A 22,433-nucleotide genomic window follows, 5' to 3' on the forward strand; every position below is an offset into this window, starting at 1 on the left:
GCTATGCATTTGAATAATTTTGACTACACAAGTAATGTTTCTATTCAAATCTATGTGACTAGACTAGAAGCTAATGTCAGACAAGTATACCACCAATTTTCATGGAAGTTTCATTCCTTCTGTAGTTCATGTGCAGCAATCCAAGTCCAGTATGCTGCTGAACTACTAAAAATACAAGAACAAAATGTGCAATTAATAATTTTTTTTGGCTTTTTCCTCTACTCAATTTTTGTATTCAATCAACTATTCAGAAGTGCAGCAAATCAAGATAATATAAAATATCTTGCTTTTCTTAGGCTGATCGATCTATCATGGACTCAAAAATTTGGAACACCTGTGTAGAAAAGCAAAGCACTTCTCTTGATGTGGATAAAGAAACTTTAAAAATGAGCCTGGTGGGAGCCAGATACCCACAAAAGGATCACAAAGTCAGTTACAGAGGCAGGTCAGTACGAATTTTCCTTAACAGTAATTAGCAATTTCTTCCGAATCACAAATTTGCTGGCAGTATCTTCTACAAATATGGAATAATCTGCAGAACAATTATAAGCAACTGAAAAAAGTGCTGCATGGCTGATAGCAAGAGACTACACCCCCTCTCCCGAATGATCATAGGAGATAAAGGCCAAGAACTGAGCAGCTGGACTTGGCCATTAAGGAAGTCTGTAGTTTATCTCTGCAAAAAACATGTCTACTCAGCAGGACATTGATCACAGACCAGCACCTGCCACCTCCTATGAATGAACATATAGCCACTATCCATAGGAAATGTGACAAATGATATCTTGTCAAGGGGCAATACTGACAGCAAAAGCCCAAACGTACCTGTTTCTTTAATTATGTTCAAAACATCAGGGAAAAAACCCACCTTGCAACTTTATGGCTCTTGAGAGGTTTGTGGTGAAATAAGTGTAGTTAAAAATCAATAAGGGAATACATAAACCCTTTGCTTCTATGTTTACATGGGTTTTTTGACCAGTGGCTATCTTGGGAAACATCTAATGCCAAGAAGGGAAGGGTGATGGTGGTGAAGTGTTGGCTGCTGGTGTAAACTTCCTCTGGAGCTTCTTGCTTTACATGTACTTAGTCACACTGAAGGAAACCCAAGTTACCCTTAACTAAGAATCCCTTCTTTGAACAAAAATGTCCCTCAAAACTGTAACAGTCACAGTGTGCAGAACACTTTCCTGAGGCTCCAGATTCCTTCTGGATTGACAGTCAGGGGGCATCAAAGAACATTTTCCAGAAGATCTGGCAGAGCAAGTTGTTGGCCAAGTTGCTCTAGTTTCATTGTGGATTCAGGGGCTGGCAATCTCAGACATTGTGGAAACACGATGTAAGACCTCTCACTCCTTTCTGTGAGGATGGGTCCTCAACAGGAGTGAATTGGGCATCAGTGGATCTGGTCTTCCCTGCACAAGGATGTACTTCATCGCTCTCCGCATAGCTAGTGCAGGGAGCAGGGGGAATTGCCATACTCCTGCTTTCACCCTTTCCCTTAGCACATCTACGTGACATAACTGATATATTTTTGGCAGGTCTGAAATTATGCTGCAGTGATGAATATTCCTGTTTCTGGGTCAGAAGCTGTAAAATTTGGAAAATAACTTCCATATTCACCAAGAGATACATATGCTTCTTGGCACATTAGCAACCTGCTAGAAAAACATCCCACGCTGGCAGAGCAAGGGTTAGCTGAGAGCAGGAAATGTGCCAGTAGTCTGGAACAACCTGAAAAGAAAACAAAGAGTTAAATGCCAAATATATCAGTCTGTTTAGGAGAAGAGAAGGAGGCTGCCAGGGGTATTCAAAGATGCAGGAATGTGGGATTTGGGGAATAGCAGTCAAACCCGGTATTCAAACTGCAATTTCCAGGCGCTGCTGCAATGGTAAGGCAGGTTGGCCATATGAAGAGAATTACAGCTAAGGCAGGTACATACAACCTGAGCAGAACCTACATCCTCAGGGTAAGAATCGTCAGTAGAGTCGGGCAAAACCATCCATGTCTATCAGCCAATCCCTTGCAATGCAGGCACAACTTAAGTGCAAAGAAGAAAATTAAGATGCGTAATGGTTTAAATTTAGAGACTTGTTTCAAATGTGTATTGAAAACAACTGCTGTAGTTGCTACAGAAATGCTGCTATCTCATCTAGAAATGGGAATGATTGTAGAGTGAAATGATATGTGGCTCCAGAAGTAATTACCATATGAAAAAGTGATTTCCATTAAAAGCACGTGAGAGCCTTTGATCTAAGAGAAATTTATCTTTTCTGTCCTTAAATGACCCTCTCATTTTTAGTTCTGAGTCTACGTAGAGTGGAACATGCAAGTTCCATGAGGGAACTATACATCTGCTACAGAGTTTTAGGCTTTATCAGAGAAAAAGATTGGTCTTCCTAGGATATTCCTAATCAATAGTTCCCGACAAATATGTAGAAAAATGGATTAAAACCCATTGTGAGTCACTGAAACAACATCATTAAAAGTGTATAGTTCTAAAACTGCTGAGCTGACTTTCTTAGAGCATAGCTATTTCTTAGAATCTTATACAGATCAGCAAAACAAATGAAATTTGAGGGGTTTAGGTTGCACCATTACTGAAATATTCTAACACATCCAAGCAGAGTATTTGTCATATTTGCATGATTTGATTTTTGAACTAATTGCATTGAAAGAAAGAAGACAAACTACTTTTGTATGAGCAGTGATATGAGGCATTTCAGCCTCAAAGGATTTTATATAAGAAACCCAAAGGATATTTATATAAGAAAATCAAGGTAAACTGAAGATTAGAGCTAGAATAAGAGTTGATGCTCTGAATGCTAAATAAATACATATACATAACATGTATGATCTATACTACATTGGTATGTACTGCAATTAACGTGTTCCTATAGCTTAAGTTGTGTAAGTGGTGTGAACGAGAATGCAAACATCCAGCCCAAAGTCCTTGTTTCTGTTATCTTCACTTAGACATGTAATGCTAGGATCATGGAAGTTGTTCATTTAATGTTTCACAGCACTCTTGACTGGTATTTATTATGTTTTTGACTATGAGACTGGGTATAAACATTTATGCAAATCCATCCGTGCTGCATGTGTATTCACAGCACGTGCTTATTTGAGAACTAGCGTCATGCATTGCCGCACATGTCCGCAGTGCTATGTGCGTATATATAGGATTTTGCTGGAGTACGCGCAATGACCAGCCAATCCTTGTCCAGCAAATCCCAAAGGGCAGTAATGCCTGTTGAACCTTGGTGGGTCTTCACGTATGGAGCCTATACAGCATGATGTGCTAGTGAAGGGATGAGCTGTAACGCCACGGATATGCTAAAGATGCTGCAGCGTATCTCATTTGTTAGTGATGCTGCTGCTGTCTTCTCAAGGATATCAAAATGCCTGTCAGCACCTGGATAAAAATCAGCTGACTCAGATTCAATCTGGCCAAAATGAAAATCATAATGGCTAAGAGCACGGGAAATGTTTAAAACTGGGGTAACATCTTTACCTATCTGTGATAGCATCTCCAGGCATTTATTTAAATATTACAGCACCTCAGGTTTCTATTTTTTGTCATTGTCCGAGAGATCAAGATGGATGATGGCAAAAGTACCCTCTTCTTTTCCCAAGCTTAACCTCTTCTCCTGGTGCAGATCTGGCCGTCGCGATCTGCATGCCCTGCCCCGGCAGAGTGAATTACCGGTAGCTCACTGCACCTCCGGGTAAGCGCGTAAAGAATGCAGAGACTCCAGCTTTGGCAAAACGAGACAGCCCTCTTCAACAGTAGCAGCTTCACCGCCCCCAATGGTCTGCAGGTTATTTCCTCACTATGCCTAAATCTTGTTTCTGATCTTCAAAACAATAAAGACCTGGCTTCCTCAGAGACTGCTTCTGTAATCACAAAAACACAGGTACTCCTCTGAAGCAAGCGGTATCACACAGATCAGGATAATGCAAGTGAAAAGGTGAAAATCAAGAGAAAGTCCCTTAACTGAAGTGTTCATTGATAGAACTTCAACCTACAAAGCATCAAGATTATTCAGGTAAGTGTTCCCAAAACTTTGCAGCTGGATAATCCAAGCAGCTTGTACCACTGCCAGGGTAGAGCCACGCGCTGGCTAGCTCTGCCCGGTGTTCACATGGAACGTACTCCACTGCACAGCCTCGGGAGACGGGAAATTGCCCAAAGGTATCTGCTTTAGTGTGCATTAGCGTATACGTATAAAATCCTGCCTTACAGAGAGTAAGGTAATTCCGTATTAGGCCGTGACAGCGTGTTCTGCACCAGCGGGCAGCCCACAGTGTCAGGAGAGGACTTTGATAGTCCCTGTGGAAGATGGTAGCCAGGGCAGCTGCCACCAGCACAATTCACGCAGGCTGCAGCCTTGGGGAAAGAACGCTGCCAGGAGAAGCTGGGTATCGCATAAATTGTCCTGGCAGGATATATATGGTTTGTGATCCATAAGATTAGCACTTCTGCTCTCCACGCTCACCACTTCGAGGCACATAAAATAGAGCCTGCTTTTTGATAAGCATTTCCTTCCAGAGCTAAAACACTCAAAGCGTTCCACGTGGTAAATATATATATTTAAAGAGAGCTATCACCAACTTGAAAGTCACAATACCGTTTGAAAACGCGTAGCTGTAGCTATTTATGACATGAGTGGCAGCAAAAGGGGGGGAGGAAAAAAAAAAAATCTTTCCTGGCAGCTCGCTTGCTTCTGGGTTTTGGGTTGTTTTTTTTTTCCTTCTATAGTCTGTTGAGCCACGTAAACAGAGTCTGTAACAGGCGGCAAGTGCGAGTTTCCTCGTGTACGCTGCCGGGGTGCAGGCCCGGCGGGACGGCCCGAGGGGCAGCCGCGGGGTGGGTGTCCCCGGGCCGCCGGCGATGCTCAGGCGGAGGCGGCCGAGCCCCCGGCGCCGGGCGGGTGCAGCCGCAGGGCCGCGGCGCGCTCGGCCTCCCGGGGTCACCTTGGGCACGGCGCGCCTCGCCCCCCGCGCCCCGCGGGCGGGTCAGCCTCCCGGGCAGCGGGCACGGCGCTGGCAGCGGGGGGCGCTCCCCCGCCGCCGCCCTGCGAGGCCCGGCCCCGACCGGGAGTACGCGGAGGCGGCCGCGCCCCCCCCCGCCACAGCGGCCGGCGCGGAGGCCGAGGCCAGCCCGCCCACCCCTGCCCTCTGGGAGCCGCTGTCGGCGCGGGCGGGCGTCGCCCGGGGCTCCCGCACCCCCCGCTCAGGCCGGGCGCCCGGGGCGGCGCAACTCCCCCCCCCCCCCGCGCCCCGAGGCGGCGGCGGCGGCAGCGGCCGGGCCCGTGGACAGCGGCGTCCCGCGCCCTGCGCGCCCCCGGCGGGCGGCGTAGCAGGGAGGAGGCGCCGCCCCGGCCGTCATTTCCGCCGTGTGTCGGGGTGGGGGAGGGGGGCAGAGCGCTCGCCTCCTCCTCCGCGGCGGCCGGAGACACAGAGACCCAGCGCGGGGCGAGGGGAGCTCAGCCGCCGCCGCCGCGCCCGCGGGCCGCGCCGCCCCGCCAGCCGAGCCCTGCCCCCGCCCGCCGCAGCCGCCCGGCATCCTTCCCGTCCCCCCTCCCCCTCCCCGCCCCGCGCCGCCCCGGCCCGGCCATGGGGAACGCAGCCACCGCCAAGAAGGGCAACGAGATCGAGAGCGGTGAGTGGGGGGGGGGGGGTCCGCCGCCTCCGCTGGGCTCCGCTCCCCGAGGAGGCGCCGGCAGGCCGGGCCCGGCGAGCCCGCCCCGCTCCGCAGGCCCCGCGGCCTAGCGGCCGAGGCGCTGAGCCCCCCGCCCCGCGCAGGCCCTGCCGCCCGCCGCTCCCGCCGGGCCCCCGGCTCCGCGCGGCCTGCTCGTCGCCGCGGGGAGCCCGCCCCGGCCCCGGCGCCGGCCCACCGCCGAGCCGCCCTCCCTCCAGCCCGCCCGGCTCGGGCTTTAGCGTCTCAGGAAATAAGCGGGATAAATCCGCCTGCGGCCGCCAGGCCGAGGCCGCCGCCGGGCCGCGCGTCCGGCTGTCCCGCAGCAGGTGTCCGTCCCCGGCGAAGGAGGAGCTGCTGCGGGGCCGGGGTGGCGGCGGGCAGGTGTCAGCGCCTCCTCCAGCCTCCATCCTCACCCCGGCCGGCTCGCTTTCCCCACCCCTGAACACACCCTTGCCGGCGGGGGAGGCCGCCCGCCGCGCCGCGCTCCGTCTGCGGCGGGAGGGTTTTCCTCCCGCTGCGGGGAATGTAGGTCAGAAACTCCTAAGCGTGCCCGGATCGTGCAGCCCCGGTGACCCCGCCGGTCCTGCCCGCTCCCCGTGGCACAGCCCCGGCCCCGCGGCGTGTTTACATCGTTCGGGAGCGCGCTGGGAGAGCGCTCGGTGCGAGCGTCGCTCTCCTGATCCCTGGGTAAAATGGAAGACAAAAGCGTTGATCTGAACTTGCCGTCGCAGGGTGCTTTTCGCTGATTTTTTTTTTTTCTTCCCCTGAGTATTTCAGCATAATCTTTAAATAATATAAAGCCGATTTAACTGCTGGGAAATGAACCCCGACTTTATTTTTAGTAAGGTAACTTCTTTGCTTCTCGTGGAAAAGTTCGGGTATGTTTGTGATGAATAAGAGAAAAGACAAGACGTAGAGAACAGCCAGTTGTGCAAGATCAGTGTTCCTACAACAATACCCTTTGTCACTGGAAATTCCATGCGCATTATTAAAATGGAAAGAAGTTTAAACAGCAAAGTTACTTTTTGGGGTGTTTTTTCTTTTTCAGTTTGTTTACTTTTTGTGTGTTTACTACTGAGGTCTGGGGTAGAACCGGGTAACCCAATTTGCATGGGCTGGTGCCTGCCCACGCAGCGTTCCTCTGGCTTCCCCAGGATCTGCGTGGGTGTCTCCAGCAGTGGGACCAGGGGCTCGGCTTGACCTACCCACTTGTGCTGTGTGGTTTTGCCTTTCAGTTCTTGCGTCCTACCTCATTGTTATTATTATAGATTTCACAATCCAAATGTTTTATCGGTATTTGACCATTATTGTTTAGCATTTATTTACTTAGCTGAGTGCATTAATTTTTGATGGGAAGTATTTTAGTCTACCTATAGGTACGTGTGAAGAGAGAGAGAGAGTGGACTGTTTGAAGAACTTGAGATGACAAAACAATCGCATTTTGTACTTCATAGTAGCTGTATTGCTATTAGTCTATGCAGTTAAATAGCACTACACCACAGAGTGTTTACTTAACTCTTTTCTCATATTACCAAATAGAGTGATTTTTAAGTTAGAGGAGTTTACTTCAGAACTCCTCTCTCCTTTTGTTAAAGAGTTTAAAAATTAAATGCTGCTAGAGACATCAAGCTCAGATGTTTATTTAGTATGTTTAGCAGCAAAAAGCTCTGTAATAATACAACTTCTGTAACTAGGAGAAGAAACTGATCATCATTGACATACTGCTGGGAAAGATCAGGATTCACTTACTATGGAGGATCAATAGTATATGAATACTATACACATAATAAATTATTAGAAGCAATATTTGATTTATTGGCAGTGAAAGTTGATGTGTAACCTAATCATATGATACACAGTAACTAAAAACTAAAGAAACATAAAATGTGATGGAGCTTTAATATTTCTGATACGTATTCACATTGTTGAGCCAGTTTTCCTGTTTTGTGTATTAAGTGTCCTTAGTAGCACATGTTCCAAACTTCAGGACACTGAAGATGAAGTTGTTTGACATGGTAACAGAAGAATGTGCAGGTTTGACTTGTAAAAGCGATGCTATGCCCTTGATCCGCGTGTGGTATTGTGTGGATCAAGGACATGCTAAGGTCCCTGAAAGAACAATGAAGGGTAACGCAGCTTCCACTGATAACTACGCTTGCTGGTTCATGGAGTGTAATTTGAGACCTCTTTCACTATCTGCAGTCAGCACAGTAAATGCTGTTCACCTAACCGTGGCCCTTATATTCTTCTTGTTTGTTTTAGCTTTCGCCGTATATTCAGGTATCTTCAGTACTTGTTACTTCACTCAGGCTATCAAGAGGAATAAAAAACAGTTATATGTGAAGACCAGTAGTAGAATGGAGCTAACGTTTCAGAGTGTTTCTAGGCAGAAGTTGCAGCTGAATGAAATCTGAACACTGGTTAGGTTTCTTAAGCTTAGCCACCAAAAAAAGTGATTCAGGCTTGCATAGCAGGGACGGCAAGATACATGTCTGTATGTACAGAAGATGGAAAGCTTCAGTGTAGTCTGTTAGGGTTTTCTTTCTGTGCCCTTCTGTTCCAGGTTCTCCTAATATACAGTGCCCTTTGGGAGGACCAAAATTAAGTGACCCTTTAGTAAAGAGAAGCTTAAGGGTTGTGTACCCATTTTAAACGGGCTCGTGGTTTTCCACAGGGCACAGTAGCCTACAAATTCTGAGGGTCTTTTAGAATAATAATATAAGTATTTTTTATTTGAAATCTGAAGAGAGACAATTGTCAGTTGTCTTAAATTTCTCTAAGTTTTATCCCTCATCCTAATATTCATTTAATTATTCACTTCATTGTTTGGGGTTTTTTTCCAGCTGCTCAATTTACAATAGTTGAGAGAACTTATTTTGCAACCTATGAGTTAAAAATGTCAACATGTGGTAAATTACATTTAGGAAAAAAAAAAAAAAAGGCCACAGGGAGTCTACCTTAACTTGTTGCAATTAATGTAGGAAAATGTTAGCTTTATTAATATTCATTATCTTGGAATCATTTGTTAAAGTAACACACAACATAAAAGAAACATTACTACCACACATACCTAAGTTTAAAAAAGGTCACACAGTTGTGGGTTTTTGTTTTTTTTTTTTTAAATCCACTAAGTGGATCTGTTTCTTTCAACATCATTATTGATTTTATACGAAACAGGAATGTTACCCTCTGGGGTTTAACCACGACATAACTTTACTAGAAGTATTTTCTAAACAGGAATGAATGCCAGCACTGCAAACTGTAAGTTTGTGTAAAGTTTTGGGTTTTTTTTTCTTCAGATAACTTGATAATACAGATTTTTGAAGTAATTACTATGTATGTCTCCGAATTACTTGCCCCTTTAGATATGCAAGGTAATGTCATACGTGACAGCAAGAAATTTGTTTAGAAATTAATAGTAATCTCACTTGGTGTTTTGTTTGTGGGTTTGGTTTTTTTTTTTTCCCTAGATTCAAGAATACTTAGCTGTGTTATTGCCTGTTTCTTTCTTTTTAATCACCAAACTGAATTAGAGACCAGGTGATTAAATACACTTGTTGGTGACTGGAAGATTTATATACTTTATCTTCTTCCAGTAGATCCTGAAACCACACAGGTTTGGCTTCTGAGTTGTGTTAGCCAGAATTGAAATGGTCCTTGCTGGTAGTAAATTGCTCTTCAAATGTATGTTTAAAATTAAACTATACAAGATTTTCAAAGCATAATTCTGTACACATATCTTCTTACCTGGTAGCTGGATCTCCGGTTTCCAGTGCATGAGGACTTTATTAATCTGGCATGACTTTACTAACTTTGACTTCTATGGTCTTTAAATAGCCAAGTACAGTGTGTGTGAAGTGTATTCTGCATGTGAGTTTTATGTTCATTCACTCCTCCTCCTCAAAGTGTTCCCACTACAGTATATTCAGTATGACAAGAGTTCTATTATAGTCAATTCATCCCTTTTTAACTCTTACAACTATTCTGTAAGTAGTGCTCCTTTAAAATGTGCTTGACAGGAAGATGCAGCCTTCTTAATTTTCCTTTGCCAGTAGATTTTAAACTCCTCAGGGGACATTTCTTAGAACTGAGGTTTTTTTCTTACTTTTCATGTGTATTCAGTGCTGGGTCATTCTACTGTATTTACTCATTGAGGACCAAAAGAGACCACAAGTTTGTTTCTTGTAAAGACTGGATGAGGCAAAGCTCTGTCACTGCTGACCTTGATTACATTAAAACCAGTGAAGTAGAGGTGAAAAGCTCCGTCCGTGTCCATTACTGTTCCGAGCTTGCTGACTTCCTGCCACTTTTCCAGAGACCCTTGTTTCAGTATTTTTGATCTGAGTGTAGTTTTGTTCAACAGCTGTGTCTTTTTTTTTTTTCTTTTGCTTATTGTGTTTATGCTCTCTGATTTTTGAAATGGATAGCTTTTGGAGCCTTGTTTACGCGTTTTGGAACATCAGCATAGTATGTATTGTATAAAGAGTAATTAACAATATACAGTCCAGTGATGCTGGAATGGACTGTATGGATAACATCTCTAAACAATGTATTTAAAGCTTCTTTCCTTATATTTTTGGGCTTGTATTGTCTCACTATTGATCAGTTAGATTGCAGCAATATGGAACTCCATCATCTGAAAATCACCAATGTAAGAGTACCAGTATGTACCATCTGAAAATTCTGCTTTAATTAAAACCAAAATGCTTATTCACAGCTTGGACTAGCAAAGAGAGAGGGTATCATTCAGTAAATGATAGCCACCTGGTAGCATAACAAAAGGTCAGGAGTACCCCCAAGTGATAAATTAGTTTATGTATTTAGCTGTTGTAGTTAGGCCTTTATTACAGGCTCAGACTGCTTTAAAGGCAATATTTTAAATTACTGGACATTCCCTTGTTACTGGGTTTCTTCAGTGTTCATTCATTTACCCATATATCCACATTCATCGAAATTACACAGTCAAAAGTAGTATCTTGAAAAATACTCGGATTTCGCCTATTTTTGGCAACAGTCACGTTGTTCCTTAGCATAATTAAGGCTGTGTCTGTGCCGCAAAAATTAACTGTCTCATTCATAGAAGGATTAGAATGTGGACAGAGAAGCAAGTGGAAAAATTGTTAGGACACAGCACTGCAAGGTAGTGTCACGGGCTGCCCTGCCTGAGCGGAGGGCTGTGCTCCCTGCTGCGTGTCAGGCTGTCGGGGAGTCTTCTCCAGTTAGTTAAGTTCTTCCATGACTGACACATCTCTCCTTTGGACAGAACTGTGGAAAGGCCTTTGGATGGCGGTCAGATTTTGTGTGGTTTGCCTGCATCCTCACTATACACATTGTGAAGGGCTTGTTTGCCCAGAAGCTTGCCTCTTTTCCTTCCAAACTACAGCAGTTAGTTTAATAAAGAATACTGTCTCTGCTACACAGTAGGTGGGTTCCGTATCAGATCTAAGTAGAGGGTATTTTTTTGATCAGTGCTTCTGGTCATTTAAGCTTTCAGAGTTTTCAGTGTTAGGAACCTTGAGTCAGTGGGGATTCTTCTTATAAACTTGTGAAACTTAGGGCTAGAGCTTGGCAAAGAATCTGCCTTGCAGTGCTGCTCTCAAGGTTTGTCTTTGTTACAGGTGCAAGGTGTTATTTCATAAGCATTTCTTTGAGTTACAGTTCTGCTTTTCTGTCCCCTGCTGCTTTTTTCCTGCCTCTGTGCCCTCAAGCATGCTGGAGCAACTGTTTATGAGACAACAAGGTGAACTGAATTTGAGATTGATCTGGGTTAAAAATAACCCTGCAGAAAAGGGAAAGCAGAAGGGACTTTAGTTAACCCGGATCGGCTTCCTGATCCAGTTCACTGCAGCTACGCTAACAGTTGTGCTCGTGCAGGTGGGACATGGCACAGAGGTGAGACTGGACAGCAGGCACAAAACAGGGGCTGCCTGACCTACTGCTGTTGCTGAGAGCTGTGGAGCTCTGGTCTCCGGCTGTACTGCAAGTCTTTTCCTACCATGCACAGTTTCTACACTGTGAGGTAGAAATGCTTCCTGGGGAACAGAGAGAGGACAAAGTAGCAGTGGAGCTGTGAGGAGGTGAGTGAGAAATGTGTTGTCTTAGGAGTTGCAAAATGAAAAGATAAAATCACCCTCTTTTTTCTTTTTTTTTTTCTTCTCCCTCTTTCTCCCTCCCCCCCCCCCCCCCCCCCCCCCCCCCCCCCCCCCCCCCCCCCCCCCCCCCCATGGTTGGGAAAGGATTAAACACATTCCTCGGTGTAATTTTGTTTGTCTTAGCCTGGTGTTCAGGGCTAGTCGTGATTCAGGATCCCGTTTTGTTTGTACACAAACCAGACAATGTATTCTCCAAAACCCACATGTTCTGTTTTGGATAATAAGGTGAATGCAGACAGATGGGAAATGCAAGATGAAAGTGAGACTATTACTCTGTGTAGCAGGAGAATCAGGATAAAGCAATTTGAGGGTACATTTGTAGATGTTGCTATGAGGGGAGCTAGAAGGAAGATAGGGGGTAGCCCTGCCTGCGTTTCAGCTCAGCACCGGTAAACAACAGTCTCTTCGGTTCTTGGTTGAGCCTGTCTCTTTGGCATCCTGCTTGCTGTTTCCTCAGCGTCACAGCAGAATAACATCCACTAAGAGTAAGGTTTCACAAAACAGCTGAGCCCATCTGGTGACTTGTACTGTTGAAAAATACATTTTTATTCCTAGACCCTTCACAGGTCACAACTCTGGTGTTTTTCTGATCCATTGATAAACTGGTTTACATAGGTGGAAAACTATGTGGTTTTTATCCCTTTGGGTTATCTGTAATTATTTTACACGCTAAATCAATTCACTGAGGTGTCAGATGGCAAGAGACAGATTCAAAGGAAGCGGTGAAAGCACTGTTGGCAATGAAATGGTGAGATGGCAAGAAAAAAGGTTCTCTTTTCTTAGCACTGAGCTCTTAGATTAACGCAACTGTTTCCTAAGACTTCACGTTACTAACTTCTTGGAAAAATGGTTACTCCAAACTACCCCTTTTCCATCTGCCTTTGTTCGTATAATGAATTACTTCAAGGCTTGAAGTTTTTAGTGAGAGACGTTAGCACCTAGCAGTTTGACTTTGCTTTTTCAAGACTTCAGAGTCATAGGAAGTTAGAGAAAATATAGCAAAACATTGCTTCTTTCCATCTCTGTACTTATCATATGGATCTTTAAGACAATAATATTTTAGAAGAATTTTTTGTTTATTTTTCATTTTGTATTTAGTTTTAGTTCTCTTTTTGCCGATTTGATATTCAAACTAAGAAAGGTACCAAAGTTTTTATTTCATTCATTCATTCATTTTCTCATTCATTAAACTATTTTCTACTGTTCCCTGCCCAGAGGGGTTCATCTGTAATCATAGAGGGCTTACTAGCTTGTGATATAATGATTTCTGGTATATATTCCTAGATACACATCTAGTAAAGGTTAGGCTAACTATGTGGGTTGCTTAACATTTTACCATGTGGTAAAGATGTGGAAGCACCTTGTTGTTTTGGGAGTTTGTTTGTTTCTTTTTAAAAAGCCACATTTTTTTTTATTACTTCAGACTAAACCACCAGTTTGTTTTCAGTGTTTCTTTCCATTAGGGTATCATCTATCTATAGTTTTGAGCCATAGTTTTGAGGGTTTTAGAAAATCTTTCAGAAAATCATAGAAGTATATAAATACACTCTGCATGTTAGAGATAAATGGGCCTCCAGACTCTGAGAAAGCAAAAAATCTTTTCCATGACATAGCTGTTCTCTACTAGAAAAAGCCTGATGAGCATTTTGAGCCAAGTTCTTGCCATAGGAAGGACAGAGAATTACTGTTCTTGCACGGACTGTTTCTTCTGGGAGATATGGTATCTGTGTGGTAGACTAACACTGAATAGTAAGCTATCTTATCTGTGATGTTAAAACGAGGCATAGAAAATTCTCCTTCAGTACATTGTTAGATGAATGAGTATCTAATCTGCTGGGTGATTTGTAAAGGTAAGCGTTAGTTTTATTATCTGTCTGCCTCTAGTTAACTTTTATCCTTTGGTAAAATACTGTAATGTTGAAACAGAGGACATCAGGAACTTTTTGTTTATTTCATTCAAGTTAAGCCGCTTCCAGCAAATATGTACTTGTTAACCTACTGCACTTACTGTTAGCACTTGTCTGTAAACCCTCAGACTTCCACAGCTGCAGTGTGGTTCAAGAAATTAAAACAAAGGAAACTGCATTTCTGGCACAAAGAAGGAAGCTTTAAAGATAGAAAAGATTGTTATTTTTGCCTGTGCCTAGAATCCATTTGCTCTTCCCTCTCATGAAATGACATAATTAAGGGTGTATGTACTCAGATACATCAGCAGGTGCATTGTAATAGTAATTAAGGTTAGTTTTGGTTACTGTGATATTGGGCAGTTTGAAATTCTTTGTTTGTCATGTATGAGGTAACAGTAATAGGTTTATTTTATATTCTAATTGTTAAGTCTATGATAATCTAGCCTTACTTTGCACAGGGGAAAAATGTTACTTAACTGCACCAAAGTCTATCATCACAGGTAATTTGCATTAAAAACTTTACCTTATTCAAGCATTTTATTAACTGATCCATAGATTAATGTGGAGCCTGGAGGTTTTAATCAGGGTTTCTCACTGAAAAACAGGGAAGATGGTGAGAGAGAGAAAGCATTACATCACTAAAATCATAACCAAACCAATTTAAAAGATCATGGTATTTCCTTCTAACAGGTGTCATGATGATGAAAGAATATATGTTTTCATTGACTTGTCAAGGACTATTTTCTATCAGGCAGTTTTTAAAAATTCAATGCTTCAGTGATGCATTTGGTCCTTGTGAAAACTTGTGCAATGAGAAGGGGAGGCTCTTTGAAACCCAGGTCTATGCCTGCACTTCAGATCCCAGCGCTGGTATTCTGCTTGGAGAATTATGGGTTAAATGTCCTAAAGCAGTAGACTGCAACAATGGATCCCATAATTAAACTGGTTTCTCTCCATTAGCTTAAAAATCTACATTTTAGTGGTACTTGTTTATGTGAACTGAACTTCAGAGTGAAATAACATGCTAAATCATTTAGCTTAATTTAATGGCCTATATGCATAGGTCATTGTAGCGTAAGTCTACAGCAGCTTCATGGGATGAGGAACCTCCTGGGAGGTTCAGGGTGTGTAGTGCTTTAATGGTTCTTACGGTTCTGCTGGTTCCTTTGCAAATTAGTGGACTTCTTTTTTATTTGAGTTTCATGAGGACTAATGATCAGATGCAAAACTGATGCAAAAACAAAATTAGCTTCAGTTTTTCTGAAGATTGCTCTAAGAACAGTTTAATTTCTATCTAAAATTTGTCTATTGCTATGATACACTTTCTGCTAAAGATTGCTCTTTCAATTCTACCTACATGATTATCCACTACTCATTTGGTGTTCAAATGCAGAATTTATTTTGTTTGCATATTAACTTAGGTTTTTTTATGTTGAACTCCAAGGTAGAACATTCTTGAACTTTAAATGAATGTGTCTGCAGTTGTGTTTTTCCCTCTGTTTTCATTGCTGAGTAACATTTGTTACCATATGCAGGTAACAAACATATCAAACATGTTGCATCTAAGGGGAATGCTCAGGAAAAGGTTGGCAAGGATGGCAAAAGGTACTGAATGATTCCATATGAAGAATTACTATGTAAGTGACATCTCCTACCTAGAATAGATAGAGGATGTGATCTGTAAAATTGTGTGTGGCACAGAAGTGAGAAGTGTCCTATGTTTGCCCTGTTCTTGCTGTTTTTAAGCAGCCACCTTGAGTCACCGTTCCTGTTGGCTTTTTCCTTAGAGACAGGTGTCAATTGATTCCTAATAAAACATTAGAGCCCTACTTGAGAATGAGGAACTACAGAAAAGAGAATGGAGTGAAACCAGGCAACAGCTGATAAAAGGAGGAGTGTGGGTCAAGAAATGTAAAATAGGGAGCACTAAGAATATTATCTGGGTCTCGTCCATGTTCTCCCGTCCCAGAAGAGGCAGCTGATGAACACTGGCCGGAGATGCTCTGCCTGGGGACGTTGAAGTAGATGACATGGGTGTCAGGGTCATCCTGTGAACCTTCTTCCTCCTAGTTGCAGCTTGGTCAGAGCCAGTGAAGTTGATGAAGAGACCCTGCATCATGTAGAGGCTTAGAGGGGAAGTGTATAAATGTAAAGGTGAGCAAAGAGTATCTCAATAAGAGGTTTTGGAGATGCTGGAGGAGTGGTTGTCACTTGGCCCACTCTAGCCACAGCACACCTGTATATTCCACCTTATCCCAGAGGGAGCTAAACTCTTGGGACCCCATGAACAGCAGTATGGATGCGCTCATCTCTGTAAAGTATTTTTCCTGGCTGGGCTCTGGATTTAGCCCAGAGTACAAGCTGGTCCATCTGGCATCTTGCCTCTTACCATCTGATGGTAGGAGATCCTGTCTCCTCCTGTCTGGGCAGGGCCAAAGGTGCAAAAGTGAAGTATGCATGCACAGTGGAATTTTCCAAGGTGAGGTGTGAAGATGAACTGAGTGTCAGGAAGCCTACTTGAAATACTGTGTGGGGAAGCATGTGTATATCAGAGACAACAGTCTTCTGCTGGTGTTTACAATTCCTTCAGTCTTGTAACCAGGAGTTACGCTGTTGCTGTTGATGTAGCATTGCAGGTCAAGGCACCTGGGTGACTAGCTTCGTGCCAGATACCCACAGCCACATTGTGTATTTCGGTTCTGCCCCAGACGCCAGGTATACTTGGCACATTGTATAGTTTCAGCCACCTTTAGCATTTTTCTTTGATGCCTGTTATGGTGAGTCCTTTGTTTACCTACAGGCGTAATCTTCTTTGTGCACTTACTTGTATTCCTAGCAGTCCTCACCTATGTTTTCTTGTAGTCTGAGGTAAGACAGTTTTGCATTGCCCCAAAGGAGTCCATTGTTTTCTGTACCAAAGCGGTACTTTTTGTTTGATCTTTTTATCATGATAATCATAGGTGCTACTTGTATACCTTCAAACAGTTTTTTGGGTGGGGTTTTTTTTGGTTTTGGTTTTTTTTTTTTTCCAATGGATGGTATCTCTTTAGAAGCTTGTTAATTTCAGGAGCTAAACTGATATTATAAAGTTGTTCCCTTCAGAAGAGTTGGGGGTTTTTTTGGTGATGGTGGGTTTTGGTTTTTTGTTCTTTTTTTTAAGCAGATGCTTGAAACTGCCATTTATCAAAGAAAAACATTTGCTAAGTAATTGACAATGGGAATGTAGAACATGATTTGGCCAAGTAACTGTTGTGCTTTTCAACCATAGGACAGTGTTGTATGATGATTTGGTTGAATTTCTAAATCATTTATAGCCACAATTACTTGTTGGTATTACTTAGAATAGTTTTTCAGGACCTCTTTTAGAAGCAATTTTATAGTTTCTCCTGGGCAAGAGCTGTATTTTCAGTGTAGAACCTGAATTTTGCTGATGTGGTGGGGTTTCGGGGAAGAAAACCCAAACCAAAACATGTTTGTATTTTCTTCAGCTTGAGGCTATAATTTTAAAACGTTCTTCAACTTGCTGCTTACGGAGTAGTTACATGACCGATTTTCTTTGGCAGTAAAACTGACTTGAAAAATTCCTGCCCCAATCACCCCTGCTGCGCTGCTCACAGCTACAATTTGCTGCTGCTCCTGTGTCAGTACAGCTGTCTGAGGTCTGCTCTGAAGCGTCACTGAACTGGTTAAAAGCCTTGCTCCTGCCCCGTTCTGCTCTGGTGCATTAATTTCATGGACCTCTCTTAAAATGTGGCCCCACCTTGTGTTGGACTGATACAAAGGAGGGATGTGAAAGAAAGAGTGAAACGTTTTGTAAGTGGATTTTGCCACTGAAGAAAAGGTACTAAGCATTTCACTGAAGGGTAGTGTTGCACAGTGTTGATCTAAGCTTTTAGGTGTGTTAATGTGAGATGGTTTTTAATTTGTGGGGCTCTCTGGAGCTTTTCATAGGATATCCTGAGTTGGAAGGGACCCATAAGGATCATCGAGTCCAACTCCTGGCTCCACACAGGACTGGCCGAATCAGAGCATATGACATTTTTTAAGAGAGCATTTTCCTTCAACCAGAGATACTGCTGAGTGACTTTTGTAACAATACGCATCACCATGCCATTCTAAATACTATCTGCAAAACTTGTCCAATTTTTGCTAACTACTGAGACTAAAATAGTATTTGTAACATTTTAGTTCTGTTAAATGTGATTGCCCTCATGATTATCAGAGCGAAATTTATTTTGACAAAGTTATGGAAAGGATCACCAGACTTCCTCTTCATATTTTTAATTACTCCAGAATGTACTCAAGTATTTGTTAGGACAAATAAAACTGGAAGATGACCGATACATACACACTCATTTTAGATACAGCATGTGAGTAGGGAGTAACTGGAGGAAGACACACACGCAGACCTGTGCAGTAGCACAACGAGACATGTGAAAGGCCCAGATATCAAAGCTAACCTAAATGATACAGTAAGGCTAGAGGAATAAGCACTGCAAATTTAATATGACCTTGCCATGCAAACCCAAAACACTTTGACAAGAAAAATGAAGGCATCTCTTGCATTTACCTGTTCTGCAATTGAACTGAATTTTCCACTTAATGGTGAAGATACGGATTTTCTACAGGATGTATTTTCCATTTAAAGTGAAAATAAAGTTTGTAGCCTTACTACCCTTTTTTTCAAAAGATAACTTGTGGTAGTTCTGCCTTTCTTTGTGTGAAAATAATCCCAAACAGAAAATAGTAGTTGGCTGGTTCTCCACAGTTCTATTCAGAACATTGTAATTTTCTCCACTAACTAAATTGACTCATTCATTTCCACTAATACATACAAACTTATTCTGCTGCCAGTCGTCTTGTTAAGAAGACTAGCCCAAAACACAGTGGCTGGGAAAACAGAGTAGTAGACGTTCAGTAAGGGAAATGTGTAAATGCAAGCCTTTCAGACACAGTCCCTTTGGACTTGGACACGAGTAAAACGTTTCACAGTGAGAACAATCAGCTGTTGGAATGTTCTCCTCAGGGAAGTGGTGGATTCCCCAACGCTGGACACTTTTGAGATTCGACTGGACGGGGTGCTGGGCCATCTTGTCTAGACCATGTCTTTGCCAGGAAAGGTTGGACTAGATGATCCTTGAGGTCCCTTCCAGGCTGGTATTCTCTGATTCTGTGACATGGTATGTGAAGCTGAGTAGCAAAGTAAGTCTGTTGAGCTTGAGATTGATTGTTACTTGTGCAGCACTTGCGAGGGGTTTATAGAAAGTGACTGCAGGGTGGGGAGGAGAGAGTAGAGATCATGTACGTTTATGAGAAAGAGAGCAGGGGTGAGAATTTGGGTTTCTCTCAAATGGCGTGATGGTGGTTGGATAGCCTGAAAAGGGCAAGAGTTATATGAAAAAGCAGTTTTGATTTCTTGTTCAATGTACATTTAATCATGAAAAAGAGACATTTAGTGAGTTTGGGGAAGATGTACGCAGCTGTTGCAAAAGATAGAATATATTCAGTGTTATGGGCCTGAGACACAATATTGGCAGTTTTCTGAGAGTCAAAGTAGTAGTAAATACTGAAGGAAGATGCAAGAGAATAAAGAAATAGTATTATTAGTCCTTATGATTTACTGGTGATACAGGTAGCAGCAATAGCATTATAGCATGAGGAATATTTTTCCTCTTCCAAAATACAGAAGTACGCTAGTGTTATGTGTAAAAATTTAAAAAAAAAACCAAAACCAAACCTTTATATATCTATAAATATAAATAAATAAACTGTTGACACACGTAAAAGCCCAATTCTTCTTTATTGGTAATAAGGAGCATTAACTTACTGATGTAATAGAAAAAAAAGGTCTGTTCATCCTGTTACACAAATCTGTTAATGTTACTCTTTGGGACCCTTGCTGACAAGAGGCCATCGGACCTTTAATTGTGCTCCAAGAATATGATGAAACAGTAAATATCCCTCTTTGTGGTTACACCAAGAGCTATTGAATAAAAGGTAGAATTAAATTTTTTCTGATGTTTCATCATATGGTAAAGCATATTATCTCATGAAAGATTAAATTACAGATGCTGCTGTCAACTGTTACTGTTTGGGAGGTTCTTGTTTCTTTGTGTATTTAGAGGAGAGTTATCTGAATCATAATTACTTGTCATCTGCTGCAGCAACAACTTTGCAGTATCCTTTAATAAGAGAAAATCTGGAACCACAAACGAAAACAATACTTCATTTTTATAGATGTCTGTTCTTAACTGGTGTGGTTTTGTGGTCTAAACACAGCTTAATTGTCACAGCATTGGATAATTTAGAACTGAACTTAGAGGACTGCTATGTGAAATACTAAAATACTGTGCTTAGAATTAGACATTGTTGCTGTTTAAAAAGTACTTCCAGCTAATCGTTCTTCTCAAGTACTTCTTCAGTGGTGATAGTATTTAAGAAGGGACAGCAAAATTAGAACTGTTTTGAAAGATGACCTATAAGCAGATAGAATTTAAGAAGGCAAAAATGTAGTCATAACAGTAGCCTAATATTTATAGTTTCTTTATACTGAAATACGCATATACTGTATGTATAGCTGGAATTCATTTAATAACTGAAGGAAAACCTCTGAACAAGGGGAAGAGGAAATTTTCCCCCACTTCCACTTAGTGTTTTTTCAGGTTAGAGAAAATGAGGAGGATAACACTTTTATTACAACAAACATAATTATGCTCTCAGTAAGATCATTGTTTGTAAACATTTTATTGTATTTTGACAAATATGGTGTTGATGAGTGATATGTTTGAGCTGAAGTTAGAAAAATGGGAAGAAATGGTTGTTAATATATCAACAGTTACAGCTTGAAGCATTCATGTATTAGTAATTTAAAATCCTGTAGTATACATTATATTCTGTAAGGTTACATGAGATACTACATGAAATCGGAGACGAGTTTACCTTTTTTTAAGTAAATGCGCAGTAGAGTGGAGACAATGGCGACATATTTTTCCATTCACATCTTGGTCCTTGTTTTTGCCAAAGCAACCAAAATAATAAGCCTGTTTCAAGGGAAGGTCTTTCAATATGTGGGGTTTTTTAATCAGGTATATTTGTTGTATTCATTTGTCTAAAAGAAAATAAAAATGTATTTGAAATATTTATACTCTTATAGAATTTTTTAAATTTTTTATTTGAATCTCAGAATGTATAGATGGTACTGCTATTCCAAACAGCAGTAATTTTGATCAGAAGATAATGATATATATGTAACCTCCCTGTAAATAGGCCATAAATCATTGGCGGTCGGGTGGTGGTGGGGTAGTTATATTTTGTAATTTGGGTGTCTGGTTAGGGTAGAAAAAATTTGGACATTTCTGTTCAAAGTTGAATTTTTAAAATTATTTAATTAATGATTAAGAGATCTGCTTTTCTTCTGTTGGCACTTGTTCATACTTATATGGTACAAATAATTTTTTTTTCCTTACCTCAATGAATTTTTTAGCCTCTTAACAAAAGCATTTTTAAGAAGTCATTTCCACTTTAAGAAACTGAAAAGCTTTCAACAATGAAATCAGATACTCTGGTGTTCTGTTAGACAATGTAAGTACAACATTTTCATTTATTCAGGTTGCATGATGCAGTATTACTTGGTGATTTATTAACAAAGGGAGTCTAACTTAGGAACAAATTATTTGGATTGAGACAGTTTGTCTTAATTCAATGTTTCTATTTTAGTACACATAGTGGCATAAAAAATGCAAATATCTTCTTTATTGAAGAGTATTTTCTGTTAAGTTCTTTCCATTAAGTTATTTTAATCACAAGCAGTATTGGTATTCTCACTAAAAGAAAATAGGAGTTCAGGATGTCTCTTTCCTGCCAACTGGTGTTTATACACCATGTGTTTGTCCATTTTGTCTTTTGTCTTCTAAAAATCTCATATAGGAATTACCACAGGCTGCCAAGTTTGCATTCTTATTGAATTTTACCCCTCAAGTCCTGCACATACTCAGGTAATCAGGAAGACATTTCCACTTTTTAAAAAGGCGGACACAAACATGTTGTTGAAACAAGATGTCTTAGGGTATTTTTTAACTCTTTGTATTTCAAGAAAATATTTTTATCTTATATTTCAGGATAACAGGGATTAGTAAACATTAGTGTCTATTTCAGATTAAAAACTTTTGCAAAACTACTATATATTAGTTAAAATTTGCTTTCCTTAGAGTAGGGATTACATTATTTCAGTGTGGTTTTTGGTATCTTACATTGCTTGATAAGAACAGGATTATTCAAACTCTTTGGAGATACATTTCTTTTGCTGCCCCTTCTTGCTATCACACTTGTGGTATTATGAGTCGGATAAATTTTTAGGGAAAGCGAAGGATGGAAATGCAGCTTTCCTATTCTTGGTAAACAAAACAAAACAATCCACCAAAACTCAAACCAATCAAATTAATGTTTTCAAATAAAAAAAAGCCAGGCAGCACACTGGTGAAATATTTCAAGAAGGAGAACTAGAGCACTTGAGGAGCGTACCTGGATATCATTTGGTAAAGACGTGTGCACGTGTATTTCTAAGAGGGGAATAGGACACAACAATAAAGCCCCAGACACAGTTTGAGCAAACAGTGGAACATGGCCTCTGAAAAACAGTTAGGTAATTTTTGGCTGAGCATGGCTAAAGAAGC

The 22,433-nt window shown here is 41.7% G+C and overlaps 1 protein-coding gene across 1 annotated transcript in view; it reads left to right on the forward strand.

Annotated features, from left to right (window-relative positions):
• Positions 1-5,502: 5,502 nt before the first annotated feature.
• Positions 5,503-22,433, forward strand: part of PRKACB (protein kinase cAMP-activated catalytic subunit beta) — a 73,458-nt gene continuing 56,527 nt past the window's right edge. The window contains exon 1 of the mRNA XM_075759796.1: positions 5,503-5,663. Within this exon, the coding sequence (XP_075615911.1) occupies positions 5,618-5,663 (46 nt within the window). The 5' untranslated portion in view covers positions 5,503-5,617. The remainder of the gene's footprint in view (positions 5,664-22,433) is intronic.

Source organism: Balearica regulorum, chromosome 8 (assembly GCF_011004875.1).
Source record: "Balearica regulorum gibbericeps isolate bBalReg1 chromosome 8, bBalReg1.pri, whole genome shotgun sequence".
NCBI lineage: Eukaryota > Metazoa > Chordata > Aves > Gruiformes > Gruidae > Balearica > Balearica regulorum.